Source organism: Ahaetulla prasina, chromosome 3, assembly GCF_028640845.1.
Source record: "Ahaetulla prasina isolate Xishuangbanna chromosome 3, ASM2864084v1, whole genome shotgun sequence".
Lineage (NCBI taxonomy): Eukaryota > Metazoa > Chordata > Lepidosauria > Squamata > Colubridae > Ahaetulla > Ahaetulla prasina.
In genome coordinates, this window is record NC_080541.1 from 108,463,946 (window position 1) to 108,484,308 (window position 20,363).

Sequence of the window (20,363 nt, forward strand, 5' to 3'; positions counted from 1 at the left end):
GTAGCTCAGGCAGGGCTCTAGTCACGCAGCAAGGAGCCAGGTACGTGATCAACAGACCCATCTGATTCCTATGGCCCCACTTCACAAGGAGGGATTCACAACCGGCTATCTGAGGAACAGTGGACTCTCTCGGCTCTAGACTTTCTCGAATCACAACCACCATCCCTCCACCCCTACCTTGGGCCCTCGGTTGATGGAATGCTCAGAAACCCGGAGGGCACAGTTCAACCAGGGGTACACCCCCTTCTGTGCCCAACCAGGTCTCCGTAATGCCCATAAAGTCCACGGACTCCCCCTGAATAAGATCGCAAATCAGGGGGGCCTTACTGACCACGGACCGGGCATTGTACAACATCAACCGGAGGACCAAGCTCTGAGGGTCCTGGCATTCCAGGGAACGGGGAAGGACTAAGGGGCTGGAGCACGTGATCGCTTTTAAACAGCGAGCACGTGCTCCCAAAAAATGATACAGCCCCTTGCTTCCGCCATATCTGCCCCTCCCACTTAACGTACAGATGGAATGGCCCTCAACACCTGGAACACATCCCTCCCCCCCCCCCGCCCTCGGATCAGATGGTAAAATGCCGTGAACAAGCCCAGGGACTGGACATTCCCTCCCCGACGGGTTTTTCCCCCCACCCGTCTCTTCCCTCCCCCCCTTTAAATAACCCTTTTTAAAAAACCTATTTACAAATCCCCACAGGTTCTTCTTCATCGCATGCCACCTCTCCGGGTCCCAAGACCCCTCGTTAAGGCAGGCCCTCGATAACACGGAGGGCCATTCCTGTGAGGCGGGGGAACCTCGCAGTCGAAGAAGTTCAGTAGGCAAATATTTCATGAAAAGATTATAAATAACAGCAGGAAAAAAGGGGATCCCTGGTCAGTACCATAGATGATATCGCGGCCTACGGTCAGAGCCAGGACAGTCATGAACCAATAACGGCCGGTAAGGGGCCTAATAAAGATGGAGAATTTGGCTGATGGATTCTGCCCATTGATGCCGCCGAAGATAAATGCAGCAAAAAAGTTTCGCCCACCAATGCCGTCCATGACTAAATCCGAAGCCGCCCATAATTGATGCCGCCAAAGCCGAAAGCAGGAAAAAAGATTTCTAGCCACTGATGTCACCCGATGTCATACGTGGCCAGAAATCAACTGGAGTCAAATTCCGCCTGCCAGAGCCACCAGTATCCAACGCCGCTGGTATCAGTGCCGCTGATGTTTGATACGGCAAACAATCCAGCCGCCAATATCAAGCGCGGCTAGTAGGCCGCTGGTATCAAAGCCGCTGGTATCAAAGCCGCTGGTGACAAATGTGGCAAACAATCTAGCCACCAATATCAAACGCGGCTAGTAGGCCGCTGGTATCAAAGCCGTTGGTATCAAAGCCACTGATGACAAATGTAGCTAAACGACCCAGCCGCCGAAGTCCTAATGCGGTTAATAGGACACAGTCGATGCCGATGGTAACGCTGGTATCAATGCCGCTGATGACAGACAATGCCGCTGATGACCAACGCGGCAAGCCACCCAGCCGCCGATGTCGTGTGCAGCCAGCAAGCAGCAAGCAACGATCCGGCCCAGCCATTTCCAGCGGACGCCGCTCCGCGCCCCCCAAAATGGCCACCACCATCCGCCATCTGCTACCCGTTCGCGACTCCAGCACCGTTCCCGGCAACCGAGGATCCAATGAGACCCAAAGGTCTCCCTTCGGTTGCCGGAATGATGGCATACGGGGCGGAGGGCTCAGGCAGCTCGGCGATCGACGTCCACGGCATCTCGGCCCAGGGAAACCCGGCCTGCCGTCAGCATGAAATTCAAAACGCCGCCATTCTTACGCATGCGTAGAAGAAGAAGAAACAATTAAGATCCCTTTTCTAAGTAGCCAAGCCCATTTTCCACTAATTCTTCAGAGGAAATCTGCATAAAAAGACTCACTACAAGAGAAGTTATTTATGTTGCATTATAGCATACACCTACAAACCTCTTGAAAGAAATGGATCAGGGCTTCTGGGTGGCGCCACCTTTCTCGCTGGGTGCTAATTTATGGCACTCCGCATTGAATATGGTAAAAGCTGGACATAACAACTGATCCCGGCTTAATTTCTCTCTCTGGTTGAAAGAGAGAGAAAGAGCAAGGGGGGGGAATTGTGGTAGATTCCCCTAGGGGCTTTGTTTTTGTAATGCAAAGTCCTGAAAGGTTGAATCCCCTTGAACCCCTCCCCCAACCTCCAGTATTCACTGCGCTCCTGAAAAAGCAGGAAAAGAGGAAGGTGTCCACTTCTGCTAGCAATTGATTTCTTTTTGTGGTTACTAAAAGCAGGCGGAACAAGCGTGAGTGAACAATTATTGGTTTGCAAGTATTTTTGATTTTCTGACTTCTACCTTTTTTTTTAAAAAAAAGAGAAATTTCCGCCCCCCCTTCAGTTTTGTTTTAGAGAAACTGAAAGCAGAGCGATACATCAAAGGGAGCTTTGCTGTTGAATCGAAACTGAATGGAGATTTTATCTTATTGTGTTTGACTGTGGACTGTTGGATTATATTACGTTGTTTAAGTACTTTACAAGGGGATTCTCAGCAGGAACTTTGTCATGGAGGTTCTTTCAGAAGAATGGATTTGTGACTTTATACAGGACTACACAGAAAGTATGTATTTAATTATTCAAAAATACGAATTGATAAAAATGGGACGTTTTGGATGAGAGCTTGGAGCAAATTAACCAGTGCAATCATTTGGAAAATGGAATGCAGGAGATACAAATAAAAGTGGATATATATGAAGATTTGATCGTGAAGAAACAAGGTGATGTAAAGAAGTTTTCTTTAAATAGTTTGGATGAACTGCCTGAATTTGTGCTACAGGAGATTGTCCTCAAATGGAAAAGACTCACAAGCTTAATGTTTCCCAAGAGTTCTCTTTTGGACTGATGGAATATCGGCAGTAATTTTGGATTCTTGGACATAAGGAATTACTAGGAAATATTGTGATTGACTTTTAAAAGGAGTAACGAAGGAAAGACAGAGATTAATGCACCAAAAAAATGGCAAGAGACAAAAGTATTATTCTTGAAACAAGGTTTTTTTAAAATATTAATAGACAAAAATATTAGTGTCCCGGAAAGACAATTTGTGAGGAATCTGGAAGAAATGGGTTGATTATATGATTTATATCTATCATAAAAGACTAGATATTTGGATCTATACTGGATTTTGATGAGGAAGGACTAAAGTTGAATAGATATTGTAATTTTCTGTATTGAAATTTTATAAGGTGTTGCACTAAATTTTAAATAGAATATTTTCAAAAGATCTTATGTAAGAAAGACATGGGGGGGGAAATTATATGGTTATAGAAGTTATAAGGGACATATTTTTTGAATTGGATTGGATTTTTATGCTTTAGTTGGTTTTAAATACTTTAGGATTAATTTGTTCTATTGATTTATATATTTTACTATTGTTAATTCTTAATTATTATTTTTTATTTATTTATTTTTTTAAGGATTTTGGTTATGTTAGGAGGAAGTCAGAGCTAGAGAAGGAAAATTGGTATAATAGTTTTGGGAGAAAATTTTCTTAGCATATGTTTGTTTTATTTTTAACTATACCTTGTGCTTGTTCCGGGAAGCCAGGGGGGAGGGGGGAGGGTATTAGTGAAGGGAGGGGGGTTGGGGGGAAAGGAGGGGAAAAAAATTTTCTGTAAAACTTTTTGAATAAAAAAAAAAGAAAGAAATGGATCAGGCAAATCGTTGGAAAAGATAGATCTGATATGTTACCTAAAACACATCTATGCACACCCCGGATACCCCAATGCCCTCCAAGCTGGCAAGCTTATTGTGTTTAGCAACATGCATTGCAGGAATGGCAGTCCCATTTTTCTTTATGTCTTTCAACTGTAGTAACCATTTGCTGAGGTTTTTGCAGTATCCTCAGAGCTCTCTAATTCTTTGTGAGTGCAATGGAATGAGATCCCTCCAATACATCCCTTCATCAGTCCTATGATATTGCTTAATTGGTGGCTATTGCTCAGAAGCCCCAAATAAATTATAGAAAGAAGCAGAGATGTTGAAGACCAGTCATTCCTCACAGAATTCATTCCACTGCTGTTCTCCAGAGAAATAGAGACAAATCTAGCAGCAACTTTCAAGGTTATTTTTCTTGTTCTCTAACGCTCTACTGAGGAGACCAAAGCCCAGCTGCTGAATAGCTTTTTTGCCAAGCGAAGCTTAGATATGTGTTCTGTCAGACCACACTGTTACTTCAGTCTGCTCAGTGGACAGGGAATGTCAGATCCCTAATGTGATACTGTCATTCAAATGGAGGGAAGGGGGAGCATGGGGATAACCTGTATTTTATAACCTTTTTCCTGGTGCCTAAGCGCCCTGCAATATTCTCACCGTTTGGGAATGAAATAAGGAGGGAGGGCCATGTGGATTGTGTCAGTTGGTTGAAAACGGAAGAAGACCATGGGAACGAATCCTTATCTGGTTCTGCGGACGACTGTTGCAATAAATATCTTCACACCTGTAGATTGGCTAAATCCACATTCAGACTGGAGGGGAGGGATTCTAAAGCCTTATTTCTAATTTTATAGTTTGGGAGGGAATTTAGGGTCTGCTTCACCTGTTCTGTTATCACTTCTTCTCAATAAAAGGTTCCCTTTTGAAATACCGCATTTCAAGAGTCTATACTTTCTTGGGAAAGGAGGAGAGGCAGGTCCTTACAGGGAATGAAGAAGAGGCAGTCTGGCACTGGGGGATGGTGAAGAAAGGCAGCCAGCAGGCAAGCAGGTGGTGAAGACAGACTGAGCATAAGCAAGCATTGGACAAAGGGACAATTCAGCAGCCACCAAAAATGATTGGTAGGGCACAAGCAGGCAGGAAGGCAACTGCTATCACGTGGGCATGGGCAAGCAGTGGACATGGTAGAATAAAGCAAATCAGAAAGGGAAGCTGAAGGAAAGAAAAGGAGAGGTGCCATGAATAGGGCTCAGGGCTCACTTTTGACTGGTGGTCATCATAAGAAGGCAGAGAAATTGATCAATAAATACTTAATTTTTAAGAAAAATTGTGATTGGGTTTAACAATGTTGCCTGCTAGGCAAACTATGCTTATACTGGGGACGGTGGTCAGATGTTATCTCGAAGTAACAGTAACAGAGTTGGAAGGGACCCTGGAGGTCATCTAATCCATCCCCCCTATTCACGCAAACCTATACTAGAGATTCGAACCACTGACCTTTCTGATAAAAAAAAAACTGTCCCCAAATTGAGACACACTCCAAAAGGTCATAGGAGCAATTTTCTACCAACCTTCTAGCAACATTTCACAGAAACATAAGCATCAGCTTGGTAGTGGACATTTGGATTACTCTTTTGTCCTGATGTCACCATCTCCAAAGTCATGTTCCACATACTAAGCTCCACAGGATTAGATGGGCATCCTTTGGAGGAACTGATGATGGTGAATCCCTCTGCCTTCCACAGAATCAGCATCTGCCTTTCTGTCCCATCACCTTCTCTACCTGCCTTTAAGTCTAGGATCATACAAGATGGCCAACATTTATGCCCTTTGCTGGATCATTTGTTCCATGTACTTTATTATGCTTCCCAATAACAAAATGCCTGCTGTAATGAGTGAGAGAAATTGGTGGGAGCACTGGATACTGATTACTCTGCCGCCTCTTCCTTTCTATTTAATCCCTCTAATGGGTGAAAGGCTTTTACTGTGGCTTAGTAAAATACTCTGTATCTTTCCTATGCATCAGTTCCTTCTTCCTTGTCCTAGTTGGGAGTGCTATTAGGCTGCACTGCTCCTCCTCTAGAGCCACTCATGGACTTGGAGCCCTGGCAGTTCTATTAGTCCCCTCCTCACATTTCTTGGAGTGCTATACTGTGGAGGTAATCCTTGATTTAGCAGCCGTTCAAAATTACAGTAGCACTGAAAAGGGTTATTTACAACCAGTCCTTGTATGTATGGCCTTTGCAGCATCCCCATGGTCATGTGATCAGAATTCGGGCACTTGGCAACCGGCACGTATTTATGATAGTTCCAGTGTCCTAGGAACATGTGGTCGCTATTTGCAACTTTCCCAGCTGGCTTTCGAAAAACAAAGTTAATAAGGGAAATTGGATTTGCTTAATGATCACATGATTCACTTAACAACTGCAGTGATTTGCTTTAACTACCGTGGCAGAAAGATCGTAAAATTGAAGAAATCATGATGATTCATGATGATCCATATTCAAATCAGGTCACTTTGGAGGGGATACTGTTTCATTTGGAGAGCCATAAAAATAACCTGACATGTTCCAATCTGGTTAAAGATTCGACTGAATCTAAAGCAGGGGTCTCCAACCTTGGTCCCTTTAAGACTTCTGCAAAGACTAAGCAAAGCTGGCTGAGGAACTCTGGGAGTTGAAGTCCACAAGTCTTAAAGGGACCAAGGTTGGAGACCCCTGATCTAAAGAACTTTCCCCATCTACATCCATTTGCACAGGATATATGAGGTTTCACCTTGAATAATTACTTCATAGGTGTGGCAGAAGCTATCTCCAAAGATGACACTCTTCCCCATTTGGAAAAGAAAATGGATTTTGTTGTCCAGCTACAGTGTCCTCTGCTTTAGAGCTTCAGAATTTAGCCACTATGCAGACAAATTGAGATAATTTTCTCCATTCCCTTCATTTTCATATGGGCCACTTTCTGATGCTGTAGTCTGGAATATTTCGATATTAAAAGACTTGGGGTGGGGGGGAAATTGGAACTTTGATGTTATATATGTTGATGGCAACAAGATTACTTTAAGCACAAAAATGGAAGGACATTTTAATCTCCACAATGGATGAATAGCTGCAAGAGCTGAGGGAGTCAGCAGAGATGGCTAAACTGTCTTGATAAAAGAAAAAAACACAAGTACTTTTGCTTCTATTTGGAAACTGCTTCTGGCTTGAGATGGAAAAAAATGAAACTTTGATTTTAGGTTTTACTGATTAGATAGATTTGTTGTTATAGAAATGGCTAGTTTATACTATTATGTAAAAGTAAGAAGTTGAGATTCTATGTTACTTCTTATTCTAATGCATCAAAGCGATGGGAAGTCAGTGCCTTTCCTTTCTTTTCCCTTCTTCTCTACACTTTTCTCTTCCCTTTTTCCTCCCCCATTTTTCCTATTATTTGCTTTTGTATTTTTTTATTTTATATTATAAACTAATAAAAAGAAAAAAAGAAAAAGAATACTTCTATATTAATAACTTTAGAGCAAAATCCACAATAACTTACTGATGATTTTTTTGTTTTTCTAAATTCTGTGTGGCATTTCTCCCCAAAATTTCTATGCTTCAGTTTAATTTTTTTATTCTTTTTTTCTTGCATCAAAGCGATGAAGATGAACTCAGGAAGTCATTATCAGAATTGGTGGATGATAAATTTGGTGCCAGTGCAAAGAAAATCACAAGGATAGTTGATGGCAGTAACCCTTTCCTGGATGCTCCCCAGGCCCAGAATGCTGTTACCTACAAGCATGGCATCCTCACTCGGAAAACTCATGCTGACATGGATGGGAAGAGAAGTAAGTCTTAACTGGGAAGGATGAGATCAGGTCAACATTGATATGATGAAATAACAGTTTGAGTCTATGATGCATTTATAGCTGTCAGTGCAACTAAAGACAGAATAAATAATCTTTACCATTAATTAATTTAGTGACTGTTATTAATTATTTCACAGCTTTGCACATCTGAAAGCACCATCTCCATCTCCTCATTTTATATTACTCTGGCAACTTTCAGGTTCAATTACCTTTCGTTTCTGTTAAGTTCAGACCAAAAGGATTTAAAAATTCTACTTTCATATATCACATTAACATTAAATCCATCTTTTAATCATGTTTTAATGAGTTACAATGACTAAGTTTGCACAATATTCTAAGTTAAAACTAAGCCAATCACAACCAATGAAATAGTTACCATTCTTGTTTGTTGATAGCTTAAAACTTCCATTGTCAATGTACCATTACAGAATCAATTATCTTTGATTATGATTGTTTTAAAGACTGTTTCATATGCCCAAATTGTAATTCAAAGGTGGCTTCAAAAGGTAATCCAATGACTAGGCTCTTACTCTGTACTAATGTGTTTGTTTCAAATTAGCTCATTGTGCAGTGGAAAGCCATCGTTAATAGCTAACCCATACTATGTAACATGCTATGATTAAAGCAAACAATATCTTAGAGCATAATCACTACCAACATGTGATTCTTGGATTCCATTGAGAGAGGAAGCCCTTGGAAAGTACTTTCCAACCATTGTTTGTAACAGAAAGTCTTGAACTCATTTCACATAGAAAATAACTGCTTTTGGAAGAAATATCCACCTGGTTCAGTTCCAAGCCAGGATAAAGACACTGGAAACATGGAGCCTGATAAAGGTTTAATGGTGAACAGAACCACCAAGCATATAGTGCTGGTGCAGCTGACCACACTGAGTTGAGAGTGAGGGAGATACATACATACATACATAAATACTTACATACATACATACATACATACATATATATATATATTTGTTTTCTGAGGTTTTCACGGGTGTTTTCACGGGTCTTTGGTTGTTCGGGTTTTCTCCCGTGTAAAATTGGAAGTGTCTTGGCGACGTTTCGACGAAGTCTCATTCGTCATCTTCAGGCTTCAGCTTCGTGCTTCTGGGAGCAATGTGTGATCGCAGCTGTTTCTTCCTTTTAACTGCGAGTGGGGGTTTGAACTGATTGGGTGGGAGCTTGGCTGTGCTCTGATTGGATGGGGTTTTTTTGTGCTCTGATTGGCTGGGGGTGTGTCCTATTTGGGTGGGGGCTTGTTTGTGCTCAGTTTAGTCTGTGTTGCAGGGGGGTTTGAGCTGGTGAGCTGCATTGCTGTTGTTTGGCTTCGTGGTCGTGCTACATCTTCATGAAGAAACAGATTTCACATTGCTCCCAGAAGCATGAAGCTGAAGCATGAAGATGACGAATGAGACTTCGTCGAAACGTCACCAAGACACTTCCAATTTTACACAGGAAAAAACCCAAACAACCAAAGACCTACATATATATATATACACACACACACATACCTACCTACCATCTCTTGGGCTTTGCACTTGAACTTCCTGTTCCTGTGCAAGGACTTTGTATGTTGTCTGAGTCCCAGGTTTGGTTGAAGTTTACTAGGTGATGCAATGTCCCCAGGTGATTGTGCCATGTGGTGAGCTCTACTGCTAGATGGGTTAATCCTATTATGTCCTGGAGGGTCATGTCTTAATCCCATCACCCTGGAGCTGGAGGTCTTTTGTCTTGTAGATAGGCTGGCCCAGGCCTGCTGGGGTTATTAAGAAAGGTGGGGACTGCTTTCCAAGAGCATGTTTTTCCTTTAGGAAAATATAATAGTCTGCCTTTTTAAATATTTCTCAAACTGTTTCATTCTTCTAGGAGGGGTGACTTCCCTCTCTACAATACATAAAATTCTGAGTTAATTTTTTTTTTGGAAATGTTGATAATTCCAGATTAAAACAATTCCAATTAACTCAATTTCTGTTGATTAAAGGGAAAGCAGGGAAACACGTGTAATTTTTGTTTTGTTTTACATTATCAGCAATCTATGCAGAAACAGCTTAGAGTTCAGAAGCTGTTTACTATTTTTTGTGCATTGTCTTTTGAATACCTTAGCAGTGGATGATATCTAGCTTAATCCATGCTTTTTTCTTTATTCCTGTCATGGACTCTGTACCACTGTTTCTCATGTTTTTGTTTTTGGCACGGTCCAAGAGTGACCTCTCATTCCATTTTTTTGCTTGATCATTCGAAAGTATGTTCCTTTCATATTTTCTCCTATTTATTTTAAAAGTACAGGTAGTCCTCCAGTTACGGCCAGAACTGAGCCAACTTTATGTTGCTTAATGAAACATTTATTAAGTGAGTTTGCCCCATTTTACAAATTTTCTTGCCACAGTTATTAAGTGAATCATTGCATTTGTTAAATTAGTAAAATGGTTGTTAAGTGAATCAGGCTTCCCCATTGACTTTGCTTGTAGAAGGTCGTAAAAGGTGATCTCATGACCCCAGGACACTGCAACCATCATAAATGTGAACCAGCTGCCAAGCATCTGATTTTTGATCACGTGACCATGGGGAAACAACAAAGGTTGTAAGTGTGAACAATGGTGATCAGTAACTTTTTTAGTGTCATTATAACTTTGAACAGTCACTAAACAAACTGTTGTGAGTCAAGGACTACCTGTACCTTTTCATATCTATTAAATTGAAAATAAACATTTACATATATTATTGATAGCTGATTCAGTTTATTAGTCTCTCTTATCTTGTTTTTTTTTTATGAATTGCATCTGAAAGGACCTTTTTGTGGACTTTTCTTGTGATTTCACATGATAATCATTAGATTAGATTAACAGGGTTGGAAGGGACCTTGTAGGTCATCTACTCCAACCCCTCACTGAAGCAGGAGACTCTACACCATTTCTGACAAATTACAGCCCAATCTCTTCCTGAAAAGCCACCAGTGATGAAGCTCCCACAACTTCCAAAGGCAAGCTGTTCCATTGTTGATTGTTCTCACTGTCAGAAAAATTCTCCTTATTTCTAGGTTGAATCTCTTCTTGGTCAGTTTCCATCCACAATTCCTTGTCCGGACTTCAGGTGCCTTGGAAAATAGCTTGATCTCCTTCCTCTCTGTGGCAGCCCCGCAGATATTGGAACACTGCTATCATGTCTCCCCTGGTCCTTCTCTTTAGTAGACTAGCCAAGCCCAGTTCCTATAACCATTCTTCATATGTTTTAGTCTACAGTCCCCTAATCATCCTGGTTGCTCTTCTCTGCACTTTTTCTAGAGTCTCAGCATCTTTTTTATAGTGTGGTGACCAATATTGGATGCAGTATTTTAAGTGTGGTCTTACTAAGGTTTTATAGAGTGGTATTAGTACCTCACTTGCTCTTGATTGTATGCCTCCGTTAATGCACTTTAGGATTGCATTGGCTTTTTTGGCTGCCGCTGGACACTACTGGCTCATATTTAGCTGGCTGTCCACTAAGAATCCAAGATCTCTCTCACAGTTACTGCTATTAAGCCTGGTTTCACCCAATCTATATGTGTACTTTTGGTTTTTCGTGCCTAAGTGTAGGACTTTACTTTTCTCTATATTGAATTTCATTTTCTTAGATAGATCTGAGTCTACCAAGATTCATCTGGATCTTGAGCCTATCTTCTAGGGTGTTAGCTATTCCTGTCAGCTTAGTATCATCTGCAAATTTGGTAAGTTCCCTTTCTATTCCCTCAACTAAGTCGTTTATGAAGATATTGAAGAATACTGGGCCTAAGATGGAACCTTGTGGTACCCCACTGCTGACTTCCCTCCATGTAGAGCTAGACCTATTAAGGACTACTTGTTGGGTATGGTTTGTCAGCCAGTTATGAATCTATCTTGTGGTGATGCTATCACACTGCTCCAGGATTTATTCCACTTTTTTCTAGCTTACCAAGAAGTAGGTTGTGGGCTACTTTGTTGAATGCCTTGCTGAAGTCTAAGTATATTATGCCCACAGAATTTTGCTGGTATACTAATTTAGTCAATATGTTGAAAAATGAAATAAGATTGGTTTTGCATGATCTGTTTTTAACAAACCCATGCTAACTGCTAGTTATTACTTTAATTGTTTCTATTTATTTATTTTATTTATTTTTTATTTTATTTGCATTTATATCCCGCCCTTCTCCGAAGACTCAGGGCGGCTTACACTATGTTAAGCAATAGTCTTCATCCATTTGTATATTATATACAAAGTCAACTTATTGCCCCCAACAATCTGGGTCCTCATTTTACCTACTTTATAAAGGATGGAAGGCTGAGTCAACCTTGGGCCTGGTGGGAATTGAACCTGCAGTAATTGCAAGCAGCTGTGTTAATAACAGACTGTCTTAGCAGTCTGAGCCACCAGAGGCCCTAGATGTTGGCAGATCTGTTTTTTATTATCTTTTCCATTATTATCTTTCTGAGTATTGATGTTAAGCTGATTCAGTGGTGGGTTGCTACCGGTTCGCACTGGTTCGGGAGGACCTATAGTGGTAATTTCGGCTAGTTCAGAGAACCATTAATAATTGCTGGCTGGCCATGCCCCCGAACTGGTTCCACTTGCTCACCCCAGCCACCCGATGCTCGCTTGCCCTGCCCCTCCTCCACCCAGTCACTCCTCACTTACACTGTGTGGGTCCTCCGCATGCCCAGCTGAGCTGCACGATCATCAGAGGTTGTTGGTTTTTTTTTACTTTTAAAAGCATTTTTTCTTTGGCCAAAAAAATGCTTTTAAAACTAAAAAAAATGCCTCTGATGATCGCGTGGTTCAGCTGGGATCATCTGAACCCTTTAAAAGCATTTTTTCTACAACCTTTTCAGCCGAAGAGGCTGTAAAAATGCTTTTAAAAGGCTCCTCTGGCGATCTCAGCTGAGTTGCCTGATCGCCAGAGGCTTTTAAAAGCTTTTTTTTACAACCTCTTCGGCCGAAGAGGTTGTAGAAAAAATGCTTTTAAAAGTAAAAAGAAAAAGTTGGCCACGTCCACCCAGTCACATTAACCCCACCAAGCCATACCCACAGAACTGGTTGTAACAAATTTTACATTTCACCCCTGTTGGAGACACCTGACCTAGACCACTTTAGGAGCAAAGTGGTGGGTTTTGCTGGCATTTGAAGAGGAAGGGGAGGGAGGGAGGGAGAAATAGAAAAGAGACAAAGAAAGAGACAAAGAAAGAAAGAAGGAAAAGAGGAGGGAGAGGGAAAAGAGAGAAAGAGACGAAGAGAGAGAAACAAAGAGAAAGAAAAGAAAGAAAGAAAGAAAGAAAGAAAGAAAGAAAGAAAGAAAGAAAGAAAGAAAGGAATGGAGAAAGAAAAGAAAGAAAGAGGAAGGGAGAGAGAAAAGAGAGAGAGAAAGAAAAAGAGAAAGAAAGACAAAGAAAGAGGAAGAGAGAGAGAGAGAAAGAATAGAATAGAATAGAATAGAATTTTATTGGCCAAGTGTGATTGGACACACAAGGAATTTGTCTTGGTGCATATGCTCTCAGTGTACATAAAAGAAAAGATACGTTCATCAAGGTACAACATTTACAACACAATTTATGGTCAATATATCAATATAAATCATAAGGATTGCCAGCAACAAGTTATAGTCATACAGTCCTAAGTGGAAAGAGATTGGTGATGGGAACTATGAAACGATTAATAGTAGTGCAGATTCAGTAAATAGTCTGACAGTGTTGAGGGAATTATTTGTTTAGCAGAGTGATGGCCTTCGGGAAAAAACTGTTCTTGTGTCTAGTTGTTCTGGTGTGCAGTGCTCTATAGCGTCGTTTTGAGGGTAGGAGTTAAAACAGTTTATGTCCAGGATGCGAGGGATCTGCAAATATTTTCACGGCCCTCTTCTTGATTCGTGCAGTATACAGGATAGTATTGCAGTATACAAGAAAGAAAGAAAGAAAGAAAGAAAGAAAGAAAGAAAGAAAGAAAGAAAGAAAGAAAGAAAGAAAGAAAGAAAGAAAGAAAGAGGAAGGGAGAAAGAGAAAAGAGAGAGAGAGAGAGAGAAAGAAAGAAGAGGAAGGAAGGGGAAGGAAAGGGAGAGAGAGAGAGAGAAAGGAAGGAAGGAAGAAAGAGGAAGGGAGAGAGAGAAAAGAGAGGGAGGGAGAAAGAGAGAAAAAAAGAAGAAAGAGGAAGAAAGAGGAAGGAAGGGGAGCGAGAGAGAGAGAGAGAGAAGAGGAAGGAAGACCACAAACCCTGGCACTAGACGTGGCTTCAGAAGACGCTTTCAAACAGAACAGCAATCTAGGGCTGGAAGGGACGGTAGAGGCTATCTAGTCCAACCCCCTGCTCCAACAGGAAATCTTACGTGTCTGGATTATTTTGGTGTCTCTAACAGAGAGGAAAATTGCCAGAAAGGAGAAGGAGTTTACTAGGACAAGGCTGCCATGCAGAGGAAGGCAGAGATAGTCCTTGACTTATGACCAGAATTGAGTCCAAAATTTTGTTTGCTAAGCAAGAGCGCTGTTAAGTGAGTGTCACCATATCTTACTCAATCCATGATCTCTCCTGGCTCTAACAGTCATGTACAAGTTAGGGAAGACATCTGAAGGTATGTGTAATGTTCTAAATGTACAGAAGTTATAATTAAATGTGTGGCAGAAAGTGGACTCTGGGTGTGTTTTTCCAAATGTAGTAAGTGAGGTTGAATGTATATAGTTTTAGAAGAAGGGTGTGTGTGTGTGTGTGTATACAGTATATATATTAGATAATGTATCTTTTTGTGTGCCTCTACACACTATACTATGTAATATATGGCATATATACATAGGATTAAATAGTATATTTTGGATGTTCAGTAAAAGGTAAATAAATAGACAGGGAAATTGTATCTCGTTGAGACCTTTGAGGCGAGGAGAGGCCAGGCACCCTGACCCTAACCTTTGAACCCTAACCTTTGACATCAAGTTGATCACACCCACCCAGTCACATGACCACCAAGCCACGCCCCCAAATAAGCCACACCCACAGAACCAGTAGTAAAAAAATTTAGAACCCACCCCTGGGCTGATTGTTCTGTAGTTTCCTGGGTCTGTTTTTTTTCCCCCTCGTTTTTGAAGATGGGAACCACATCAGCTCTTTTCCACTGATCGTTCTGGTAGTTTTCCACTGGTAGTTCCCCGGTGCTCCAGGATTTTTGGAAAATGTGGTACAGTGGTTCTGAGATGACATCTGCCAGCTCCTTTAGAACTCTGGGATGTAATCGGTCAAGTCCCGGTGATTTGTATTTGTCAAAATTGGACAGGTGTTATCTTACTATTTTTTTGCTTATTTTAACTTTTATTTCTAGTCTGTCCTTTAGTTATGTTTTTGGTAGGTTGGGCTATAGTTTCTTTTTGCGTGAAGACCAATGCAAAGAATGAGTTAAGCTGCTCTGCTTTCTCTCTGTTGCCTGTTAGTTCCTTGCTGTCTTCTCTCTTTAGTGGACCGACTGTTTCCTTGATTTTTTTCTTGTTATTTATATGTTGGAAGAAACTTTTTTTATTATCTTTGACTTTTGTTGCAAGTCTTTGTTCATTCTGAGCCTTTGCTTTCCTGACTTCATCTTTGCAGATTCTGGCTTTTTGCTGATATTCTGCGTTACTTTTGTGTCCCTCTTTCTTGTAGTCATGGGATATATTTATCTATCTTTTTCAGCTCCAAGAGGACGAAGGGGATGGAAGAAATTTTATGCTGTGCTTAAAGGGACCATATTGTATTTGCAAAAGGTAAGAATGGTTGATAAACTCCTTTTACCATTTTCTCAAGGCAAGGATTTATATTAAACCTAAAATGCCCAATGGATTGATATTAGCAGAAATGTAAAGTAGGATGAAAGCTACAAAATCTAGTCTTAAACCATGCTTTATAGCATGGTTTGCTTTATAAAGGTAAAGGTTTCCCTCGCACATAGGTGCTAGTCGTTGCCGACTCTAGGGTGCAGTGCTCATCTCTGTTTCAAAGCCGAAGAGCCAACACTGTCCGAAAACGTCTCCGTGGTCATGTGGCCGGCATGACTCAACACCAAAGGCGCACGGAATGCTGTTACCTTCCCACCAAAGGTGGTCCCTATTTTTTCTACTTGCATTTTTACGTGCTTTCGAAACTGCTAGGTTGGCAGAAGCTGGGACAAGTAACAGGAGCTCACCCCATTACACGGCAGCATTAGGGATTCGAACCGCTGAGCTGCCGACCTTTCAATCGACAAGCTCAACATCCTAGCCCCTGAGCCACCGCGTCCCTGGTTTGCTTTATAGGCAGCAGAATTGCTTGTCTGGAATCAACTAACCATTTCGCTTTGTGAACCAAAGGAAAAGAAGGGTACCCATAGACATACGTTCATGTTCCAATTGCAAATTAGCCAAATGGCTTGGCTAATGATCATTGCTGCAACAGTACCAGTGGGATCGGCTTGCCCATCACAACTGAGGTTACAGGCTAATAATGATATTCCAAAATGATTGGCATGGCTATGGGGCTTAGGAGCAATTTCTGGGAGCTGCCAATAGTGCCCCACCCAGCATCTGGTGCCTCTGATATTTGGTCCCCACTACCTAAACATAAGGCCATGTTTGACCCTATTACTTATCTGACTTTCATTAACAGTACAGGTTATTCTTTTTCCATATAATCAAAATGCCATTGATGCTGTAGTTCCATCTTTCGTAGAGGGGCAATCAATTTCTCCCTATTTTTCCTCCTAACCATTTGTCATAGGAGTGTGTGTGTATGTTTTGTGTAAAGATCTAATTAAAGGAGGATGGTTTTTGCACAAAGAAGTTAATAAAAATAATCCTATCTTGTTTGAATTCCTGAAAATTGGGGGGGGAGACAGGGGAGAAAAATCATTATTTAGGTCCCATGACATTGAATATTATCATCCAGTTTCTACTTTGCTTTACAACCAAAGTCACTAATAGCTCCAAAGTTCATGTAGCTCCTGTTCCATTTGGAAGGTAACATGCAGAAAGTGATGCTGACAGATTTACATTAGGTCATTAGCCTTGCGATGCTTCATTATTCTTGATACCCCCCCCCACATCTATGTGATCCTGAAGCCATTCTGAAAATTGGACTGTGTTCATTATTTGCACAACATTATACAAATAATAATAAATTCTGCCTGTCTTGTTCATCTTCTGATTGCATGATGTTAGTAAAAATATTGAAGAAGTTAGGTAGATAAAAGCATACAAGCTGAAATTTAATCCAGATAAAATGGAAGCGGTGAGAGTCAAGAAAATGCTGACCACATGATGGTATACAGCTGGATTTGCATGGAACATTGTTTCTCAAGAAGGACTAAACAATTAGTTTGATTAAATAAACAATTTCTATGAGATGCCTCTTTTTTATTTTCTATCAGCTTCTGACTGGTTCACCAACCCCTATTCTATGCAGGGAAATCTGATTTTACCACAATAAGCCACATGACCTCAAGCCCTTAGCTTATAACTGAAGATTGTGGCAAGGGTGAAGTTCAAATTGGTTTCTCAAAGAAAGAGTGATCAACTTTATATGTATATGGAATCCTGATGGCTAAACTATTTTGAAGCTTTCTGAGTTTTCAGAATTATTCCAATAAATTGTTCAATCCCCACTATTGCGCCACCAAAGCTCTAATTTGATTACAAATAAACTATCTTATTGTAATCCCATAAGTATGAAAATATGCTTAAAAATATATGAGAAATTGAATTAGTGTTTATGTAGATGTTAGAATGCTTGTAGAGGATAAAGTATTAATAAAGGATAAAGGTAATAGAGACAAAGATAAAAAGAATAAATGTTAATAAGGATAAAGATAGCATTTGTGATTAAGGCTCCATGCTAGAACACATTGCAGCACCAAGTCATTAAGAAAAGCAGAAGAGAAACGCCTTTTTGATGTTTTCCTCTGCATTGTCTGTCCAAAAAACTTCATAATACAATGCTTGTCATCCAAACCCCGACAAAATATATAGTCAACCTCAACATGGAAATAAGTCCTGCCATATGTCAAAGGAACATCCAAAATGGGTGCTAGAATACTGCAATCCCTAGAAATAATGATAGCTCACAAACCCATGTTTACATTCAGACAACTGCTATCTAGTGTCAAACACAAAATATGGAAGGAAGACAAAGCAACATGGTATGCAAAATCAATTGCAACTATTGAAACCAATTATATGTTGGACAAATAGGAAGACAACTGGAAAAAAAGAATTCATGAATATCTAGTAGCTGTCAAACAGCATGACCAAAAGTAGCAATAGCACTTAGACTTATATACCGCTTCACAGTGCTTTCTTTACAGCCCTCTCTAAGCGGTTTACAGAGTCAGCATATTGCCCCAAACAATCTGGGTCCTCATTTTACCCACCTCAGAAGGATGGAAAGCTGAGTCAACCTTAAACCTGGTGAGATTCAAACTGCCAAATTACAGGCAGCCGATAGTCAACAGAAGTAGCTTGCAGTACTGCATTCTAACCATTGCGCCACCAAGGCTCTTGATCCTTGATCTTGAACCACATTGACAATGAACAACACCAGTTTGATTGGGAAGGAATGAAAATCATTGGCCATGCCAACACCTGCCTCACATGTGAATTTATTGACACCTGGTACTCTACAAAAGGGGCAATTAACAAGCATATTGATTTAGATGCAGCATATGAAGACCTTAGAAACTGGACCATTCAAACAACCAATCAACAACAGAACCAACCAACTCCTCAGAAATTAAATATAGCATCAAACCAACAGCCAGTCATGTGACCAACTTACCACACCGCCAGACTAGATATACATCATTTTCTTCTTCAAAATCTATTGGATGAAAACTGACAAATCTTCTCTGGAGGCAAGGTAAAATGCTTTGGATTGCTGCTTTTGCATGGCTTGAGTACATATGGAAAATAAGCTCAGCATTTTTATTCATCAAGTCAGTGAATCAACATATAGTAAAAAAGTTGGCATTCAGAAAGTTCAATTTCAATGAATACAGTGTTACAATTAACAATGAAAGATCAAGCGATCGGCCTATCTCAACCTTTGCTATAGGCAAAAGCCCTAAAAAAATCTGATAAATAGTTCTTTGAATTAAATGTCTGACTCAGACGTGGAATGTCTAACCCTCCACCTCTTTTTTCTTTTCTCAAGATAAAGCTATGTAAAAATAATAATTAAATTGACTGAGATGAGTAATAGGAAGAAAGCAAAGAGACAACAGGAAAGTAGAAACACAAAGCAAAATCCTTCTTACAGTTGCTTTAAATTCTCAAGTGAAAATACCAAACGATTCTTTCAAAGTCTTTTCTGAAGCATTGCACTAGCGAATGTTTTCCTTTAAAAAAAGATCTAAAAAAGTGGACATTTGAATTTTTCAGGAAGCTATCTCAATCTAAATGATTCTCCCCCTCCTCCTCCTCCTCCTCCTCCTCCTCCTCCTCCTCCTCCTCCTCCCCCTTCCCGTTCTCCCTCCTCCTTTCCCTCCCCCTTCTCCTCCTCCTCCTTTGTCCCTCCCTCCCTGCCAAACAAACACGCACACACAAATGTCTTTTGTGACATTTGTGTGTGTGTGTGTCTGGACATGCCACAAGGCAAAATTAGAGAGGAAGTAGCTCACTATCATTCATTTTGTCTGTCAGGTCTCCTCCGACTAAGGTGAGACAGGCTTTCTTTGCATTGTTTTGCCTTTGGGCAAATAAGCAAACTTTTAAAGGAAATATGTTTGTAGCAACTCATCTGTCTATTCTGAGATTATCTCTGGGTATACTGTATATGGAGCACCAATATTTTTGAAAATATAGATTATGCTTTAGGGTAGTGCTTTGCTTTGTTACACAGTAATTTCCAAAGTTTTTATATTAAAAGAGATCAACAAATCAGATGCACTACTGTCTAGACTCTAGAGGCTCTGTATAAGGAATCCTGGAACAGTATCAAGCCCTATTTTCAACAAAGCCTCTTGACCTTAATGAATAGGTTGTGTGTGTCATTTTAATTTTGCTAACAGCTGGAATATTGTCTGTATGAAATCTTAAAAATCTAGAATTCTGATCAATTGTAGCCCAGATTTATAGGAGTTCCTACATTACACGAGGCTGGCTCCAGGGGATTGTCAACACTTCTCTGAGGGAGGGTGTTGTTCCCACCGCCTTGAAAAAGGCGGTGGTGAGGCCCCTCCTCAAGAAGCCTTCCCTGGACCCAGATGTATTGGCGAACTATCGTCCAGTCTCCAACCTTCACTTTTTGGCAAAGGTTGTTGAGAGTGTGGTGGCATATCAGCCACTCAGTCTTGGAGGGGTTGAGCTTGAGCCTGTTTCTCCCCATCCAGACCCGTACGGCCTCCAAACACCGAGACAACACTTCGACAGCTTCACTGGGGTGGTCAGGGGTGGAAATGTACAGTTGGGTGTCATCCGCGTACAGTTGATAACTCACCCCAAAACCACTGATGACCTCACCCAGCGGCTTCATGTAGATGTTGAACAGAAGAGGTGAGAGAACCGACTCCTGTGGCACCCCACAAAGGAGGCGCCTCGAGGTCAATCTCTGCTCCCCTGCCAACACTGTCTGCGATCGGTCGGAGAGATAGGATGAGAACCACCGAAACACGGTGCCTCCCATTCCCAATCCCCCCAACCGCCGCAGCAGGATACCATGGTCGATGGTATCAAAAGCCGCTGAGAGATCTAGGAGAACCAGGGCAGAGGAATAACCCCTGTCCCGGGCCCTCCAGAGGTCATCCACCAATGCGACCAAAGCTGTCTCTGTGCTGTACCCGGGTCGGAAGCC

The 20,363-nt window shown here is 41.1% G+C and overlaps 1 protein-coding gene across 1 annotated transcript in view; it reads left to right on the forward strand.

The window, feature by feature from the left end:
* The first annotated feature begins 1,457 nt into the window (after window positions 1–1,457).
* Window positions 1,458–20,363, forward strand: part of PSD2 (pleckstrin and Sec7 domain containing 2) — a 35,189-nt gene continuing 16,283 nt past the window's right edge. The window contains exons 1-2 of the mRNA XM_058176611.1: window positions 1,458–1,804; window positions 7,379–7,569. Coding sequence (XP_058032594.1) covers window positions 1,458–1,804; window positions 7,379–7,569 — 538 coding nt within the window. The remainder of the gene's footprint in view (window positions 1,805–7,378; window positions 7,570–20,363) is intronic.